This window comes from Enhydra lutris, unplaced genomic scaffold, assembly GCF_002288905.1.
Source record: "Enhydra lutris kenyoni isolate GAN:26980312 unplaced genomic scaffold, ASM228890v2 scaffoldscaffold9, whole genome shotgun sequence".
Classification (NCBI taxonomy): domain Eukaryota; kingdom Metazoa; phylum Chordata; class Mammalia; order Carnivora; family Mustelidae; genus Enhydra; species Enhydra lutris.
The window spans coordinates 80,704,750-80,725,350 of NW_019154093.1; the positions used below are offsets into that span (position 1 = coordinate 80,704,750).

At 34.1% G+C, this 20,601-nt stretch overlaps 1 protein-coding gene across 1 annotated transcript in view; it reads left to right on the forward strand.

Annotated features, from left to right (window-relative positions):
* LOC111143503 (mannosidase alpha class 1A member 2) overlaps positions 1–20,601 on the forward strand; it is a 192,433-nt gene that overhangs the window by 97,129 nt on the left and 74,703 nt on the right. Inside the window, exon 6 of the mRNA XM_022497308.1 lies at positions 4,671–4,765. Coding sequence (XP_022353016.1) covers positions 4,671–4,765 — 95 coding nt within the window. The remainder of the gene's footprint in view (positions 1–4,670; positions 4,766–20,601) is intronic.

Below are 20,601 nucleotides of genomic sequence, written 5' to 3' on the forward strand. Positions count from 1 at the left end.
TGATGGACATCTAGGCTCTTTCCATAGTTTGGTTATTGGACATTGCTGCTATAAACATTGGGGTGCAGGTACCCCATCAGATCACTGTATTTGTATCTTTGGGGTAAATACCCAGTACTGCAATTGCTGGGTTGTAGGATAGGTCTATTTTCAACTTCTTTTTTTTTTTTTTTTTTTAAGATTTTATCTATTCATTTGTCAGAGAGAGAGAGAGGGAGAGAGAGCAAACACAGGCAGACAGAATGGCAGGCAGAGGCAGAGGGAGAAGCAGGCTCCCTGATGAGCAAGGCACCCGATGTGGGACTCGATCCCAGGACGCTGGGATCATGACCTGAGCCAAAGGCAGCCGCTTAACCAACTGAGCCACCCAGGCGTCCCTATTTTCAACTTGAGGAACTTCTGTGCTGTTTTCCAGAGTGGCTGCTCCAGCCTGCATTCCCACCAACAGTGTAGTTGGGTTCCCCTTTCTCTGCATCCTCATCAACATCTGTCATTTCCTGACTGGTTGATTTTAGCCATTTTAACTGGTGTGAGGTGGTATCTCACTGTGGTTTTGATTGCATTTCCCTGATGCTGAGTGAAGTTAAGCATCTTTTCCTGTGTCTGTTGGCCATTTGGATATGTTTGGAGAAATGTCTATTCATGTCTTCTGCCCATTTCTTGATTGGATTATTCTTTGGGTGTTGAGTTTGATAAATTCTTCATAGATTTTGGATACTAGCCCTTTATCTGTTATGTCATTTGCAAATACCTCCTCCTATTCTGTCAGTTGTCTTTTGGTTTTGTTGACTGTTACTTTGCTGGCACCCATGGATTCTAATATTACTTACCTCCTCAAGAATCTACAGTGGTTCTCTGTGTTTTCGGTTATGTTACTTTAAGTTTCATCAGTTTTATTTTAAAGCTCTTTGTAATTTTGCCACATTGTATTTGTTTAACCTCGTTTCTTCTGATTCTTCCACACCTAGGAATAGTTCTTCCAGTATTAATTCTTCTAAACCTAGAACTAGTTTTAGTTCCATTGCCTACCATTATTTTCTGGTAAAAATAACTGGGAGATTTTACATAATGTACATTGAACACATAAAAGTTTTTTCTGTGAATAAGTGAAATGTTGTAGAGTCTTAATACAATTGAGCCTCTTAAACATGAATAATTGAGTTGCGCTCATTATCTTATCCATTAGGAATTACAGTAAAATTGGCAGAATCTGTTTTACCTAGTGGTTTATTACAGGGTACTGATAGTTAACTGAATCTTGGGGCGGGCCATGACATGAAACACTTTTTTGTTATATACCTTAGAACCATACAGTCAGGAGAAATGCCCAAACATGCCATACCTTGTATCTCATCCATTGTCTTTATTGCCTGCATGGTCTCTGTGAAGATGGGGACCAGTCATGAGAACTTCAGTTAGAGCCACCACAGAAGAGTCAGATGCCTTCACCACGTTGCTTGCAAGGCCACTGCCTCAGATCGCTTACTTCTTCCTTCCAAATGCTGCATATTTAAGTATGCTTGGCAGTGGCTTTGCCATATGTTGAACCGTAGGTGGAGTGGACTCGGAAATGTTATGTAGTTTTCCATCCTCTGCAGTGTTTGAAGGTGTGCTTGAAATGGGTGTTGAGTTATCTACTGCATTTATAATAAAGGAAATGAAAATAAAAATGACACCAGTCTCCTTTTTCAACTACAGATCTTCCTTGATTTACAACAGGGTTACATCCTGATAAACCCATCGAAAGTTGAAAATATTGTAAATTGAAAATGCACTTAATACACTTAATCTACTGAGCAGTGTAGCTTAGCCTAGTCTACCTGAAATGTGATCAGAACACTTCCATTAGCCTACAGTTGTGCAAAATCATAACACAAAGCCTACTTTATAATAAAGTGCTGAATGTCTGCTGTAGTTTATTGAATCCTCTACTGAAAGTGAAAGACAGAATAGCTGTCTGGTACTTTCATGATCCCATGGCTGACCAGGACCTGTGGTTCACTGCCTATGCCCAGTATCATGAGGGAGTATCCACCACATTTCTCTAGCCTGGGAAAAGATAAAAATTTATAGTTGGTTTCTACTGAATGCATATCACTTTCACACCATTGTAAAGCCTTAAAATTGTGAGGTGTCCATCATTTGGTTGGGCCATTGTAAATGAGATAGGCGGCAATTAAAATTGCTAACTTTTGTGTTAACAAGAACACAGGGAAATGGCTACTCATACTTCCAGGTAAGAATATAAATTAGTAAAACGCATGGAAGGCAAATTGGCACTAACTGTCGAAATTACAAATGAATACACCAATTGATACTTCATTTCCCATTTTGGAATTTATCTTATATAGTCACATAGTTTGGAGACATACATCTGTTACATAGAGGACTGACTAAATAAATTCCAGTGTATCCATACAAGGAGAAATTCTGCAGCCACTAAAGAAAAGGTTGTTACTTTAGTGGACAGATTTGGAAAGATCTCCACAGTACCATGAAGTGAAAGAAGCAAGTTCAGAATAGAGCACGTACTATTCCATGTTTGAGAAAGACAAAGACAAAAACTGTGTGTGTGTGTGTGTGTGTGTGTGTGTGTGTGTGTGTGTGTGTGAACTGTAACAGGATTTCCACTTCTGGGAGGGTCAGAAAATGAGGATTTGATGTGACAAGGCTAGCTAGGAGCCATGCACATTGTGGAACTGATTTAGCACAAAATATTTACTTAGATACTTAAGAACCTGAAGCTGTTTGTATTGTCGAAGGAATTGTGTGGTTGAGAAATAGGACTGGAAAAGAGAATTATTTTCTTGCTTTGATACATTTTGGATTTTGCATGCTAAAAAATGTGTTTTAAATTAGCTGTTGCTGTTGCTTCCAAAATATGTTTCTGAAAATAGGTTATGTAGGGCAATGATTTATTTAACATTGAAGAGTTTGTATCTTTGTGAAGAAATTAAGACAAGTACACTATATAAGGAAATTGTTCTCGGTGATACTAATATTAGGGTTTGGGGGTGTTGTGTATTATAACTGGTTACTATATATGTTATCTGTTACTAACAGTGCAAAGAATGTGAAAATTAGAAACTGTCTTTGGGAAATTTACTCCTAGAAGTGAAATGAGAATGCTTTCTACTTAGAAAATGTTTATGTTTGTAAGTCATATTACCATTTTGACTATCAGTTTTTATATGTAGAAAAGATGTAATATAAAAATATGTGATTAATAAATCCGTAATATTAATATTAGGTAAGACCTTAGTCCTTTCATCTTCATGGTAAACATAAGCAGTACTGCTGTTCACTATATAATGTAACTTGACTTTTGTAACATACAAATGTTAATATAAAGAGAACAGTTTGTATTTGCTTTTCTGAATTAATGAGATGAATATGAGAAAATTATTAAAACTTTAACCTTAAATTGTTACATTTTTCATTGAGACTTTTGTGCCAAAATAGGTATTCAAGGAAATGGTAAATTGTTGATGTATGAGAACATCTAATTAAAAATTGTGCAAAGAGGTTTTGCTTCATTTAAGGAACCTTGCAAAACATCTTAATGTCCTATTTCTTTGTCAGCTTGCACATATTTCTAATACCTTCAACCCCCAGTAATGTTGGGGTGCTTTGTTCAGTGTAACCTCAGTGTAGAACTTTGATCCATTCCAGACCATCAACTACTTACTTATTTGAAGGATCTCATATATTATCAAAAACATTTGACTGCAGTGAAGTGATGGGAGCTTAAGTATCTGATCAGTTTGGAATCAACTGGAGAAAAGATAGGCTTGAAGCATATAGGAGAACATACTCCTTTTCCTAATTGGATATTATGACCCAGTCTCATTTTGGAGCCTCTATGTCACAGGTCTCCAAAGTGATCTCTCTGGGCATTCCAAGAATATTAGAAATTTTACTATGTATATTTTGGTGGTAGTACATGATTTTAAAAGTTTGGAAATCACTGATATTAAGGAAATTTATTGTTTTGGTACCCAGAATAATAGTAATTAGGACTGAGGGGTGAAGCATTTATTACTCTCCAAGTAAATTTGGAATGCGAACTGAAACCTTTTTTTTTTTTTTTAAGATTTTATTTATTTATGTAACAGAGAGAGATGGAGATCACAAGTAGGCAGAGAGGCAGACAGAGAGGAGGAAGCAGGCTCCCTGCTGAGCGGAGAGCCCAATGTGGGGCTCGATCCCAGACCCCTGGGATCATGACCTGAGCTGAAGGCAGAGGCTTTAACCCACTGATCCATCCAGGCTCAAGAACATTTATCCACATTGGTTGCATCTTTTTGTTTTAATATTTCTACTAAGCTTAAATACCATTGTATGGATATTTCATAACCTGATATTTTCTCTAAGACTTTTGCCATCTGAAAATACAGGTAATATTAACACCAAAACCATATCCTTCCCTTTCAGTAATTATAATTTCAGGATATTACACACTGGTAGTTTTCCTAGTATCTAGTTTACAGATATCTTCTCTGATTGCTGTATGCTCCATGGTATGAAAGAGATGCCATTATTCCCCCTTGGACTTCTTCCCTATAGTGTGCAACCTGTGAGAGATCAGCAGATGATAATGGCTATAATTTATGCATGGGTGGCTCTAATTTTTTTTTTTTATAAAAAATGTTTTTATGTTTTCATCTCAGATATTCAAGATTAAAGCAGTTCAACTGGCTGAGAAACTCCTTCCTGCCTTCAACACGCCTACTGGGATTCCTTGGGCAATGGTGAATCTGAAAAGGTAAATTTTTTATTCCTGTTCTGAAAGAATTAGATTAACTTAATGTTAGAAATTTCTAACAATCTTCTGCCACCATACTTTCTAAGACTTAAGTTGTTTTTCTCTCTCTGTATATGCAGAAATATATTTCTTTAAAGCATTCTTTTTTTCTTTTTTCTTTTTTTTCGAGTGCTTTACTTTTTCACAGTTCACTTGCCATAACTCTATTCCAGTTTCTCCAAGGCTATTTCTTTTCCTCGCCTGTTTGTTTAATTTGCTTATTCATTTCCATTTTGTGCTATAATGGATTCAGAGTGCTTTCCCTCTCTAATTTTTTGTACACTATCTCTTGATCTTCTGAGTCAAAATGGAACATAAATATGCGTTAAAATCAGGGCTTCCTATTGCTGAACGATAAAGACAGACCTAATTCATGATGTTGACTATAGGGTCCCTATTATGGTATTTGTACTATTGATGTTCAAAGTGAACTCAGCATTCTTTGCACTTTGTTTCATTCTGATAGAAAACACTGTTTTCACTTAGATGAAAAAAATTTTAGGTTAACTTTATAAATCATGCAAAGGTATACAATTAATATTTAAAAAATTGAATAATGTCAACATATTTAACTTGCATTGAAAGAATTTATGCTGACAGAAATTTTTGCCACTTTGGTTTTTCTCCAAATGAAATTTATTATTGCTCTTAATGTTAGAGCTTGGGAATTACATGAATATTTGACTCTTGTTCTCCTTACCCACAGGCCCTTTAGAATGAAAGTTAGGAGAATTTATTTTTCTGGAGCTGTGATTCTGTGACAGCCTTATCTGAAAAACTAATCTATTTTAGTCACTTCTTTGTAATGGAGAGTTATAGAGTTTAGATTTCCACTGAGAAATTAGTATTTAATACTGAACATTAAATTTAACTTTACTCTTCTCCAGTTTCATGCACTATATGTAATATAAATTACCTCCTTGTGAGGGGAATAAGTTGGCTGGAGTTCCGGAGCAACCTGCACAAAAAGAAATGGTCAAATGATGTAAATGCACCTGTTCTCATTCTTAGTTTTATGACAGATTTTCTGATGTTTCCTTCAGTACCATTGCCAGACTCTTGTAACTTTCTTACATAAGAAATTTAACTTAGGGGCGTCTGGGTGGCTCAGTGGGTTAAAGCCTCTGCCTTCGGCTCAGGTCATGATCCCAGGGTCCTGGGATCTAGCCCTGTATCAGGCTCTCTGCCCAGCAGGGAGCCTGCTTCCCTTTCTCTCTCTCTGCCTGCCTCTGCCTACTTGCAATCTCTGTCTTTCAAATAAATAAATAAAATCTTAAAGAAAAATTTAATTTAAAATTTAGTTCTGAGATGAAGAAAGGATGCAGGACTTCTTTTTGTCTCTGTGGAAGAAAAAAATCTAGCTTACATCACAAAACTTCAAACCCAGATTGAGATGAAAGTAGAAAGGTATTCAACAGTCATGTCTTGAACATTTTTATAAATTTAATTTTCATTTAGCTTCTTCATATGTATTCATACAAATACATATCTTATCTAGTTTCTAGATCATAAATGTAATTATTTACCTATTTTTTCAGAGTTTTTTTTTCTTTCTCTTTTGTTGAAGTCTGCCGATGTTTTACACATAGACTTTCCTCCTCTCTTGCTGCCTGAAAGCCAACCCATGTTAACAACCAGGCATATTTATCTTCTATAATATGATACAGCATACAGAAACACAAGCATGTTCTGGTGCAGCTTTTAAAATTTTGAATAGGTTTTTTGGATGCTTGTTTTTATGCCTCTTATTTTTCTTAAGTTATTTCTCGTTAGTATTTCTTGGAAGTACTCTTCCATATCATCTGATACAGATCTGAATCAGTCTTTGCAATGACTACATAATGAAACATACTGTAATACATTGGTTATAATGCTATATGTAGTTTATACTGTAATTTATTCCATCATTTCCATATCAGTGATGTTTGTTATTTTGCTACCATAAACATTGTTACAATAGTATCCTATTAAATATGTCCTTGTATAATGGGGATTTTTCTCTGAAAATGATTCTCAAGAATATGATTGCTGGATCAGAGACTGTGTGTGTCTTTTTATTCTCAAGTGTGGGATTGCTGGATCAAAGGGTATATGCATTTTATGTTTAATAGTATTCCCAAAATGTTGTCCAAAAAGACTTTATTTCATCATATTTCTACCTATAATGTGTAAGATACCTAAATGTCTGTAGGTGTTTAAGTTCTTTTTAATTTTTGATAGATTGATAACTCTGAAGTGTTACTCATTATTATCTTCATTTGTATTTTCTGGTTAGCAAATTTGAACATCCTTTTCATAAATATATTGGACATTTAAGTGTACTTTTTTGCTTTATTTATAATTTTTTATTCATATGTTTTAAATTTTTATATATTCAAATAAATCTTTTATAACTTTTGGGTTTATAATTTTTGTTAAAAAGATTGTCTCCATCTGTATTTTATAAGTCTTCTGGATTTCCGTTAAAGGTTTTTATAATATGCTTTTTACAGAAAATTTCATCAAGTATGGTGTTAGCTGTAGATGTTTCATCAGTTGCCTTTGCCAGGTTCAAGATGTTTGGCTCTCTCCCTATTTCACTTAAGTTTTTGTCATGAATGGGTGTTGAATGTTGCCACATACTCTTTTTCTTCATCTGTAGAGATGATAATATTTTTCACCTTTGTTCTGTTAATGTGGTAAATTACTTGTTAGATTTTCAAATGTTAAATCAACTTTGAATTCCTGGGGTAATACTTGGCCATAATGTATTATCTTCTTTCTATTTAGCCGTATTTGGTATTAGAGTTATCTGCCTTCATAAAATGAAGTGGAAAATAATCTTCTTTATTTTCTGAAAGCATTTGTGTTGTATTAGTGTTACTTCTTAAAAGTTTGATAGATTTACCTAAGCAACTACCTGGGCTGAAAATTTGCTTTGTGGGAAGGTTTTTAATAGCAAATTCAACTTTCATATATATACATATAATATATGTGTATATATGGGTATTCAAATTTTATTTACATTTTGTATCAATTTTAGTTGATAGTATTCTTAAGGAATTTCTCCATTTCATGGAAGTTATAAAACTTCTCGGTGAGCAATTATACATATTACTTTCTTATGCCTCTCATTTTCTAGGCTTTGTAGTGATAATCCCTCTTTCATTCCTGATACTGGTAATTTGTTTTCTCTTTTTCTCAATCTAGGTAGGCATTTATTGATTTTGTTAATCTTTTCAAAGAACTAACGTTTGTCTTTAGCTGCATTTAGTAACAGTAACTCTGTTAGTTTTCTGTTTCATTATTTTTACTTTTTCCTTCCTTTTCCTTACTTAGAGTTATTTAGCTCTTTTTAAAAAGCTTTTTACATTGGAACTCTAGGTCTTTGATTTTTATATTTTTCTTTTTTTCCTAGTAAGCTTTTTTTTCCTATAAGAATTTTACTTATTTGTTTATCTGTTGTTTTCTTTTCCTATAAGAATTTTAAAACTGTAAATTTCCCTCTAATGACCCAGGTATTTTAATTTTTTTTTTTTCATTATTACTCAGTTAAAAAATTTTATAATTTTCCTTAGGATATCTTCTATGAAAATCACTTATTTCTAATTGTGTTGTTTAGTTTGCCAAATTTTAGAAACAGGAAGATAGCTATCTTTTTTTAAAAAGATTTTATTTATTTGAGAGAGAGTATGTATGCATGTGTATAAGGGCAGGGGCAGAAGGAATGTGGAGAAGCATACTCCCTGCTGAGCGGGGAGCCCAACATGGGGCTCATTCCCAGGACCCTGAGATCCTGACCTGAGCTAAAGGCAGGTGCTTAACCAACTGAGCCACCCAGGCGTTCCTTAGATATCTTATTGTTTTGATTTCTAATTTAATTTGTGATCATAAAGGATACTCTGTATAATTTAAATCAATTTAGATCTCTTGTACTTGTTTATGGCTCAGCTTGTGGTCTTTTTTGGCAAATACACTTGAATCTGTATTTTGCAGTTGGTGGGGTAATGTTTTATAAATATTAGGTTAAGCTAGTTGATGATGGTGTTTAGCTATCTGTCTTTCCTGATTTTTAATTACTTTAATTAACTTAATGAAGTTAATGATATACTTTTTTATGAGTTGCTGAGATGAAGTATTAAACTATTTCCAATTGTGATTGTGGAGTTGTCTACTTTACTCTTTATTTCTGTCAGGTTTTTGCTTCCTGTATTTTGAGGCTTTACTTTTTGGTACTTACATGTTTATGATACATCTTTCTGATGACTTCACCCTTTTATCATTATGATGTGCCCCTCTTCATCTCTGGTAATATTTTTACTTGGGAGTTTGTTTGATCAGATGCTAATATAGCTACTCCCCCATTCTTGGTTACTACTTTTTTGGTGTATCCTTTTAATTTTCAACCTAACTGTATCATAGTTTTAGTCCTTTTGGAGACAGCATGAGTTGGATTTTGCCAGTATGAAAATACTAGACCATTAACATTTAGTTATTGATGCAATCTGATTTAAATTCTCTGTTTTCCCTTCCTTGGTTTCTTCTGTCCTAATTTTTGAATTGGTAAATGTTTTAGAATTCTCTTTTGGTTTATTTATTAGTGTTCTTATTTAATACATTTTTGGAGTGGTTGCTATAGAAATCACACCGTACTTAATTAATTTTCCATTTAACAGTTAATATTGTACTACTTATGTGCAGTAATATTTCAGCTATATCTGTCCATTTTTATCCTCTCTCCCCTCCTTTATATGCCATAGTTGTGAATTGCATTTAATACACTCTAAATCTCAAAATACATTGTTAAAATATTAGTTTAAATAGATCTATTTACTTTATAGAATGGAGGGGATTAACCGGTGCTCTTCATTTCTCTTTGTAGATCTGACCTTTAATCTGATACCACTTCATTTCAGCCTAAAGAACTTTAGTTAGCATTTCTTTGTAGTGCTCATCTATAGGGGTGAATTCTCACTGTATTCTTTGAGAAGTTTTTACTTTGCATTTATTCTCAAAGAATTTTTTTTTAAGTGAATGTTAAACTTTTGATTGGTGAATTTTTCTTTCTACACTTTAAAAACGTTTTTCTCTCATCTGTTTTCCATTGTTTCTGATAAGTCAGAATTTAAATGATTTTTGTCCTCTGTGTGTGTGTGTGTGTGTGTGTATACATATTGTCTTTTTTTCCCTTCTGAATACTTTTAAGGTTTTTTTTTTCTTTATTCTTGGTGTTCAGTGTTTTGACTAAAATATGCCTCTTAGTGTTTCCTCAAAAAGGAAAGTTCCTTTTTGTTGTTGTTTCTTTTGTGTCCTCCTTAGGCTTTGCTGATGAGCATGTTGAATCTGAATGTTTGGGTCTTTCATTACATAATTACATACATACAGTGGTAAAATTTCGGCCATTAATTCTTCAAATGTTTTTTCCTGCCCTATTCTTCATCTCCTTCTGAATTTCATTTACTTGTATTTCAGAATTTGTATTTCTGTCTCACAGGTACCTGAAGCCTTTGTTTATATTTTTCAGTCTTTTTTTTTTTCCTGTTTTCTTCAGACTGAGTAATTTCCGTTAATGTATCTTCATGTTCACTGACTCTTATGTTGCTAGAATCCAATCTGCTCTTAAGCCCATTTAGCAGAATCTTTAGAATTTTGATCTGATGCTCTCTCATTCTGAGATAGAGATTTTGTCTTTTCATTCACTGTGAACACATTTTCTCTATTTCATGAAGTTTAATTAGAATATCTGGCTTAAAGTCTTAGTATTTCTAATACCTGGGTAATCTTGGAATTGGTCTTGGTTGGTTATTTTTTCACTTGAGGCTAGGTAACATTTTGATTAATCCTAGATATTCTGAAAGTTCTGTTGTGGAAATTCTGGATTCTGTTACAGTTTTCACTTGGGGTTTGTGTGTGTGTGTGTGTGTGAGAGAGAGAGAGAGAGGGAGAGAGAGAGAGAGAGAGATTGAGATTAAGTAATCATTTTACTTCTTAGTTGGATTCAAACGTCAAACAGTGTCTCAGTTCAGTTCATTTCTTTATCTTTAACTGGTTTGCTTTGAGTCTGTTTGCAAGCATTAACAATTCACTTGGCAGTCAGAGACAAAGACTTCATATTACAGAACTAGAGTCTTCCTTTCTCTTGCTCTCTCTCTTCCTCAGGACTTTTTCTTCCTTCTTTTTTTAGTAGCTGTAATTGCTGCAAAAACTGGTGTCTGATTCTTTAAGACACCAGTTTTCTATCAGATTTTCACTCTTCTGCCTATGTGGGCTTTAGGCTTTGGGATAAGAGCTATGAGAAAGTGTGAAACTTAATCTCATGCTAGCCTGTTTTTGCTAGTTTCCACTGCTTTGGAATCTGACCACTTTTGTTTATTCTTCAGGGACTTTAAGCTGTTGTCATTTTGTATTTTGTTCAGAGGTTATAACTTTTTTTCTGCAGGAGAGACTAGTTCAATCATTAGTAGATTTCAGGAGTCACAATGAGAGCAGAAATTAGAAAAATTTTGTTAGTTTATGCATAGATTCTTCGTTATTAAAAGTGCTGTAGGGGCATCTGGGTGTCTCAGTCAGTTGAGTGTCCAGCTGTTGATTTCAGCTCAGATCATGATCTAATGGTCCTGAGAGCAAACTCCATGTGAGGCTCTATTCTCAGAGAGGAGTCTGGTTGAGATTCTCTCTCTGCCTCTGCCCCTCCCCCCTGCTTGTTCTTGCTCTTTCTCTCAAATAAAATCTTTTAAAAAATGCTATAAAATGGTATTTATAAATTTTTATTCTTTACTGCTAGAATATAGAATATAGTTGTTTTGTAAACTTATTCTGGATTCAGGGGTGCCTGGGTGGCTCAGTGGGTTAAAGCCTCTGCCTTTGGCTCCGGTCGTGATCCTGGGTCCTGGGATTGAGCCCCACATCTGGCTCTCTGCTCAGCAGGGAGCCTGCTCCCACCCCCACCCCTGTCTGCCTCTCTGCCTGCTTGTGATCCCTGTCCATCAAATAAATAAATAAAATCTTAAACTTATTCTGAATTCAGCAATCTTGCTGAATTTGAATTCTCTCCTTAACAAAAGTAATTTATCTGAGATTATTTTGTATTTTTTTCATATAAAATCATCTGATCTGTGAATAAGGATGGTTTTAGTTTTATCCATTCTGTCTCCCAGCCCCTTATCGTACTGGCTGGAACTTACAGCACAGTATTGAAAAGAAGTGGTGACCAAAGATACTCTTGTCTTAGTGGAAAGTGAGTTTTTAACCATTAAATATGATGTTACTATAAGACATTTTTATATGTCTAATATTTTAAGAGGCCTATTTTAAAATTTTATGTTGTTGAACTTCTTTCCAAGCAATTTTTCTGTAGTTATTGAAATGTTTATAAGAATTTTGTTCCTAGATCTTTTTATTGCAGGCATTTACATTATTTGTTTTCCAGTGAGAAGCCATTATATTGTATTCAAGGAATAAATCCAGTTTGACCATGTTATACTATTCTTTTTATATATTGTTGGATTTTGTTTGCTGATTTTTTGGGGGATCATTGTATCTTTTTTATACATGAGATTTGTATGAACTTTTTAATACTCTTGCTAGGACTTTTTCAACCTCTTTAAACCTTTAAACTTCTTTAAACTTTAAACCTTTAAACCTCTAGCTAGGTTGTTCTCCTTTAACAAAACATGTTGGATAGTGATTCTTCTTTTTCTCCCAAAGAGTTTGTAAAGGTTTTTTGTTTTTTTTTTTCTTTCCCCTCTGAGATGCTTGATAGAATCTTTTGGTAGTTACTTGGGTCTACAATTTCATTTTTAATAAGTATTTATACTTTTAATTTAATATCTTTTATCACTTAAATAAGTTATGTTAGATAATTTGTTTTCTGTTAAAGTAAGTTTTAATAATTTATGCATTTCTAGGGCTCTGTCCATCAGGCACAATAAAAATATCCTTCTGTCACTTGTTTACTCTCTGTTTTATCTGTTATGTATCTTTTTATACTGGTATCATATATTCAGTAAAGGATAGCATTTAAATTTTTAAATTTTTGCTGTATACTCCTAAGCAACATATTATAGAAATTTTGGGTGGATAACACATAGTTTTTAAATTTTTTTTTTTTTAGTAGGAAGCACAAAAAATTATTTAGCACCAGCTACATTTATAAACATGATCTTATTCTAACAATATCCATATGAAATAGATATGAAGGAAATGTTATCTTTGTTTTATAGATAAGGAAATTGGACATCAAAAGGTCATACCTGGGTCTATCTCCTGACAATGGATCAGTCTGCTTCTGTCATTTAAGTTTTTATTTATTAAATTCCAGTTAGTTAGCATGCAGTGTAATATTAGTTTCATGTGTACCATATACTGATTTCATAGAACATCATCTGGTATTCATCACAACACATCCTTAATTCCTGTCGCCTATTTTAACCCATCCCCCTACTCACCTCCCCTCTGGTAACCATCAGCTTGTTGTTTCTGTAGTTGAGAGTCTGTTTCTTGGTTTTCCTTTCTCTCTTTTTGCCCCCTTTGCTTGTTGGTTTTGTTTCTTAGATTCCACATATTAAAATCACATCATATTTGGTTTTCTCTGACTTTTTTCGCTGAGCATAATGCTATCTGGTTCCATCCATGTTGTGTGAATGGCAAGATTTCATTCCTTTTTACAGCTGAGTAATATTCCATTGTGTGTGTGTGGCAGGGGGAGCTGTTTCCATAATTTAACTATTGTAGATAATGCTGCTCTAAACAGTAGTAATTAGTAATTTTGATTTAGTAATTTGAATTAGTAGTTTTGTGCTTTTTGGGTAAATAACCAGTAGTGCAATTGCTAGATCATAAGATAGTTCTGTTTTTAACTTTTTTTTTTTTTTTAAAAGATTTTTTTTATTTATTTATTTGACAGAGAGATCACAAGCAGGCAGAGAGAGAGGAGGAAGCAGGCTCCCCTAGAGAGCAGAGAGCCCGATGCGGGGCTCGATCCCAGGACTCTGAGATCATGACCTGAGCCGAAGGCAGCGGCTTAACCCACTGAGCCACCCAGGCGCCCCTGTTTTTAACTTTTTGAGGAATTTCCATACTGTTTTCTAGAGTGGCCGCACCAGTTTGCATTCCCACCAATAGTGTATGAGGGTTTCCCCTTTCTCTACATTCTCGTCTACACCTTTTGTTTCTTGTGGTGTTGATTTTAGCCATTATGACAGGTGTGAGGTAACATCTCATTTTAGTTTTGATTTGCATTTCCCTGATGCTAAGTGATGTTGAGCATCTTTTCATCTGTATGTCTTCTTTGGAAAAATGTCTATTCATGTCTTTTGCCCATTTTTTAATTGGATTGTTCATTTTTTGGATGTCAAGTTTTAGAAGTTCTTTATATATTGGATACTAAACCTTTATCACATGTCATTTGCAAATACCTTTTCCCATTCCATAGGTTGCTTTTTATTTTTGTTGATTATTTCCTTTGCTGTGCAGAAGCTTTTTATCTTGGTGATATGCCAATAGTTTAATTTTGCTTTTGTTTCCCTTGACTTGGGAGATGTATCTAGAAAGAAGTTGTGTCAAAGAAGTTACTGCCAATGCTGTCTTCTAGGATTTTTATGGTTTCAGGTCTCACATTTAGGTCTTTAACCCATTTTGAGCACAGATTGCATGGAGCACTGGTTGTTATACATAAACAATGAAATCAAAACTACATCAAAACTAATTAAAAACTAATGATGTACTGTATGGTGACTAACATAATAAAAAAATGAATTCAGTTTTGTATATGGTATAAGAAAGTGGCCCTGTTTCTTTCTTTTGCATGAGCTGTCCAGTTTTCCCAACACCATTTATTGAAGAGACTGTCTTTTTTCCATTGGATATTCTTTTCTTCTTTGTGGAAGATTAATTGGCCATATAGTTGTGGCTACATTTCTGGGTTTTCTTTTCTGTTCTGTTGATCTGTGTGTCTGTTTTTATGCCAGTACCATACTGTTTTGATTACTACAGCTTTGTAATATAACTTGAAGTCTGGAATTGTGATGCCTCCAGCTTTTCTTTTCTTTTTCATCGTTGCTTAGGCTATTCAGGGTCTTTGTGGTTTCATACAAATTTTTAGGATTGATTGTCCTAGCTCTGTGAAAAATGCTGTTGGATTTTGGTAGGGATTGCATTGAATGTGTAGATTGCTTTGGGTAGTACAGACATTTTAACAATATTTTTTCTTCCATTCCATGAGGATGGAATGTTTTTCTATTTCTTGGGTCATCTTCAATTTCTTTCATCAGTGTTTTATAGTTTTAAAAGTATAGGTCTTTGATCTTACTGATTAGGTTTATTCCTAGGTATCTTATTATTTTTGGTGCAATTATAAATGGGATTGATTCCTTAATTTCTCTTTCTGCTGCTTCATTATTAGTATTTAGAAATGCAACAGATTTCACTCACTTTTTACTTTCAGAGGACAAGCCAGGGCTGGATTGTGATATTCAGTGGAATGACACATGGCAGTTACCCAAATATTATGTTATAAAGTAGAAGGCATTAGTGTACAGTCAACATGATATGAGATTATCAGAGAAAAGGAAGTTTCTGTTTATTTAGAAAGATCAGGGAGTTTTCATGGAGTGCTTTGAATTGAATTGCTATTATAAAGGAGTAAGATACTAAGAGGCGATACAGATGGGTAGGTCATTTTGAATGGAGGAAATAGTTTAACCAAAAAGAGATGTGGAGATGAGAAACTGTAGGGGAGAAGATTGAACTTTCAGAGGAAGGGCTGGTGATGAAATATGGGGAACCAGTATATATGAACCTCCAAATGCCTCAGCTAATCCTTTAAGTAAGAAGATTTATGAAAGGGCGGAAGTGCCATTTTGTAAAGAGGCTTAACCTTTAACTGGAAAGCTTGCCTTGGAGTTACGGAGATAAATCTTATTATCAGGAGATTGAAGGAAGATCTTGAGAGTGTATTTGAAATTCTTTGCTCTTCTCTGAAAAAGTAGCAAGACATTCATAGGGCATGAGTAAAGGAGGTTACTTTATTTCTGAGGGGTTAACTCGTAGAACAGATTGGAAGCACTTTCTTGGCGTTTTTTTGCCCTCCTGAAGGCAACAACATTCAAAGGCAATGTTGCTTAACCCTTACATTAGATTGAATTGTCTTGCTGTGTACATCCATCCCACAGAACCATGCCTGTTTTGTTCACCACCATATTCTTAACACTGAACATGGTGACTGCATTCAAATAACACCTATCCCAGACAGAAGTCTCATAAGCAATGGTATGATTCTTACATGGTTGGCAGAAGCACAGTAAATGAAGCTAAACCGAATATGCAAAATAAAAGCTGAGCCCAGCAGAAAATCCATCCATAGAAGACTCCATTAAAAAGAGAGCAGAAGGAACCACACAGAGATGAAGTTTCCTGGCCAACAGTTTTGGTATCCTCCACATAACCCTCAAACCGGTATGTCACTGAAGGAAGGAAGGAAGTTGTGTTATCACCCTGGGTTCAGTAAAGGGTTTCTAAGAGGAATTGTCTGCTGTGATTTTGGATAAATTCTTAGCTTGGGTTGCTCTCTCATTATTGAGGAAGGAGTAAGGAGTTAAAAATTAGGACCTTTAAAACACAAAGAATGAATAAGAAAAACAAACAAAAAACACACTCTTAACTAGAGAACAAGCTGGTTATCAGAGGGGCGGTGGGTGGGCGGTGGGAGAATTAGGTGATGGGGATTAAGAGTACACTTATGATTGATGGACAACTGAGTAATATGTAGAATTGTTAAATCGCTATATTGTATACCCAAATCAAAGATAACACTGTACGCTAACTGTACTGGAATTTTAAAACAAAAGATTGCGTACCTTAAAATTCGCAGAGCTCTGTCAAAGAGGCAGAGAAAACAGGCATTTAACAAAACTTTTTACTTCAGGAAATATTTAAATTTAAAGCATATGCTTGCTTCTCTTGAATTTTTCAATCATGTTGAACTTAAAGCTATTATAAAAATATACCATGAATAAAATTTAAGGGGAATAACAAACTAGAACAATGTTAACAGTACTGGTCTTGATAGCATATGAGTGTCATTCTTAACATATAAATAGCTTTTACTGACTTAAAATTATTTAAGCCAGTAAATTATTTAAAAAGCTACTAAATACATGAATGGGTAATTAAAAAACATAAAAAATCTTCAGCCACTTTAGTAATCAGAAACATTTATATTTGAATAAGATTATATGTTTTTACCTAGAAAATTGACATAAAGAGAGTGGTATTATTTAGGACTGGCAAAGTGAAGAAATGAGAACTACTCAGAGTTGTTGGAATTGGAAATTTGAGTAACTTGGAAGACAGCTTGGCCGTAGGTTTCAGAAACTTTGAAATATACCTGCCTTTTGACCTTGTAATTTCACTTCTAGAAATTTATCTTAATACAAAGTAATTGTAAGTGTTTACAGAGCATTAATTGGAAGGATGCTCATAGCAGTGAAGTTTATATTAATGAATATAGAATGTAATTAAATTCAAAGGAGTGGCATGTTTATAGAGTGAAATGTGACAAAAACATTTGAAATGATGTTCTGGGAAGTGAATTTTTGAAGAAAGATAATACTTGTGATCTGTTAGGTGAAAAAGCAGTATATACAAGAATATGACCCTATTTTTGTTGAACCACTGTATCACTTCTAAGTAGGAATCAGAATTCGCTTTCTTACTGTATCTTCTTTACTTCCTTCTCCTAAGACTCAAAAGCAACAGTAAAATAGATTCCTTCTTCCTTTTTCTCTCTCCCTTCCCACTTCCTCCCTCTCTCTCTCCCCTTTTCTTCCCCCCACCCTTACTTTCTTGTCTCTTTTTATTTAGCTAGAAATTTTAAGAAAAAAAACTACTTGTATTGGGTAAATACACATGTATTGAAGTAGCATATACTCAGCTGTAAAGTAAACCTTCAGTTCCAAACCCTTTGTTCTTTAGGGAAGCCACTATTACAAATTAAGATCTTGAGTATCCTTCCAGACATGTAAAGTATTTATAGATGCATTCATACCCTTGCATATATGTATTGTTTTCTTGTCATTTTCACTTATCAGTAGGTCTTGAAAATTACTCCATATCAACTCTTAGGGTTATTTACCTCATTCTTTTTGTTTGTTTGTTTGTTTTTTTAAATTGACACAGAGAGAGAGAGAGATCACAAGTAGGCAGAGAGGCAGGCAGAGAGAGAGGGGGAAGCAGGCTCCCTGCTGAGCAGAGAACCCCCAGGACCCTGGGATCATGACCTGAGAGGAATGCAGAGGCTTAACCCACTGAGCCATCCAGGCACCCTACTTCATTCTTTTTAAGAACTTTATAATAATGATTATGAAGGCACCATAGTTCATTTAAAATAGATCTGTTATTAATGAACTGTTAGATTATTTCCCAATTTTTGCTATTCAGAAATGCTAGAAGAAAGGTCCTGCATATGTTGGGAATCGTGTGTGTGTATACATATGTGTCCATGTATATGTGTTGGTATGTCTTTGGTAGAAATGTTGGGTCAAAGAATTACTTAACATTTTGCAAATACTGTTTATTATTTATCAGGTATAAAATGAAACATTATTTTAATTTTCATTTCACTGGCTTTGGAGTGAAGTTGGGTATATTTTATTCAGTGCACAGCTTTTTTATATCCTTTCCTGTTTTCTAGTGGATATTAAAAAAATGAATCCTTAAGATCTTTTTGTATATTAGCTGAATCAGTACTTTGTTATATATGTTGCAAATACTTTTTGCTATTTCTATTATTTATGGGAGGTTTTCCTTCAAAGATTTATGTATTTTCTAGTACAATAATGGTTTAATTTTTCTTTTATACCTTTGATCTGTTTGGCATTTATTGTGGTATAGGAAGAAAGATAAAAATCAAGCTTTATTTTTTTGAGATACTTAGGTATTGCTTTGACATTACTTACTGAGTAACTTCTCAATGCCTACTGAAGTCATAATTTTATGGTAAATATAATGAAATATAAAAAAGTATTTATAAATATATGTGACTGATTTTTAGACTTTCTTCTGTTGCAGTAATTAGTATGTTTATTTTAACTCTGCATTGATTTAATTACTTATAATTGCTTTATTGTATGGTTGGACTGGTCCCTTTAGTATCCTGCTTCTCAGTTTCAGCTGTTCTCACATATTCATTTTCTTTATAAGAAATTTTGAATTACTGTGTCTAGTTTATTTCTTCATATTTTATAGTTTAGTTGGGTTTGCACTAAATTTAGAAATTAATTTAGGGAACATCTTCACATGAAATCTCCCTTTCCTATAATTTATGTCTTTTCATTTATTTAAATTTTATTCTTTGTCAAGTGAGTAGAGGTATACAGCTTCTTTTATATAGATTCTGAAGTTCACGTAAAAAATGTTTAAGTTCACTTAAAAATGCTTAACCTTTTACATTTTTATTGGTACTTTTTTGGGGGGTGTAAGTACTAGAAGAAAACAGAGAGAATGGTTTTATTTATATCATCTAGGTACCAAAAGATTTCTAACATGAAAAAAAGTGTGGAAGTTGTACATCTTTAGATTTTTTTTTTTTTTTTTTTTTAATTTGTCAGAGAGAGAGGGAGAGAGAGCAAGCACAGGCAGACAGAATGGTAGGCAGAGACAGAGGGAGAAGCAGGCTCCCCGCCAAGCAAGGAGCCTGATGTGGGACTCGATCCCAGGACGCTGGGATCATGACCTGAGCCGAAGGCAGCTGCTTAACCAACTGAGCCACCCAGGCGTCCCTGTACATCTTTAATTAAACAAAAGAATTAGTGAAATGTTGAAGACATCACATTAAAATTAAGAGCAAGAAAGTATTTCACATTTTTCTGGAGGTTTTAACAAGTGTAACCAAATAAGAAAAAAGAATAAAGTGAATATATGGATTGGAGACAAAATTATAATTAATAACAGATCATATGATTGCTTTCCTGGAAGAAAAAGTGATCAATTGAATAACCATCTGAATAATAAAGGAGTTGAATACATTGGCTCGCTAAAAATTAAAACACTTCTTTGAACACTAGGGATATTAGGTTGAAAGTACAGAAAGGTCATGCCTTATTAGTAAAGAACTGAACTAGCCGCAGAGTAAAGTCAAATGTAGATCTGTCCTAGCAAAGCCTGAAAACAGCCTTTGCAAGAGCTAAGCTGTCCACAAGTTATATAACTGTCAAAAGAAAACTGAAAATGCTTTAAATGAAGAAAATAAAATTCAGAGATTCAGGAAAATGCAACCTAAAATCAGGAGGAAAAAAATTATCAGTAGAAACATACACGAATAACCAGTGATGGAGATTGCAGTAAAGGATTTTAAAATAGCTATCCTAAAAGTGTGCTCGGTATTTAAAAGGAAATATGAACATAATCAGAAGAGAGATTTTATAAAGGACTAAATGGAACTTCTAGTGCTGAGAAATACATGAAATAAAAAATTCACTTGATTATCTTAACAGTACGTTCTTCATTGCAGCAGACAAAATCCATGAACTTGAAGACATAGAAACCACCCAAACTGAAGCACAAAGAAAAATGAAAGGAGCAAAGCCCGTGACCCGTGGGACAATATTAAATGTTTAGCATGCATATAAGGGAGTGGCTGGGGGTGGGGATCAGGAGGAGTGGCAGACAAACTGTTTGAAGAGGGAATGGCCCCAAATTTTCCAAGCTGATGAACAGCTGTAATCCCACAGATTTCAGACACTTGAAGAAACCCAAACAAGGTAAAATAAAGAAACATAATAAATGGTTAAAAATCAGTGAAAAAAAATTTCTTTAACACC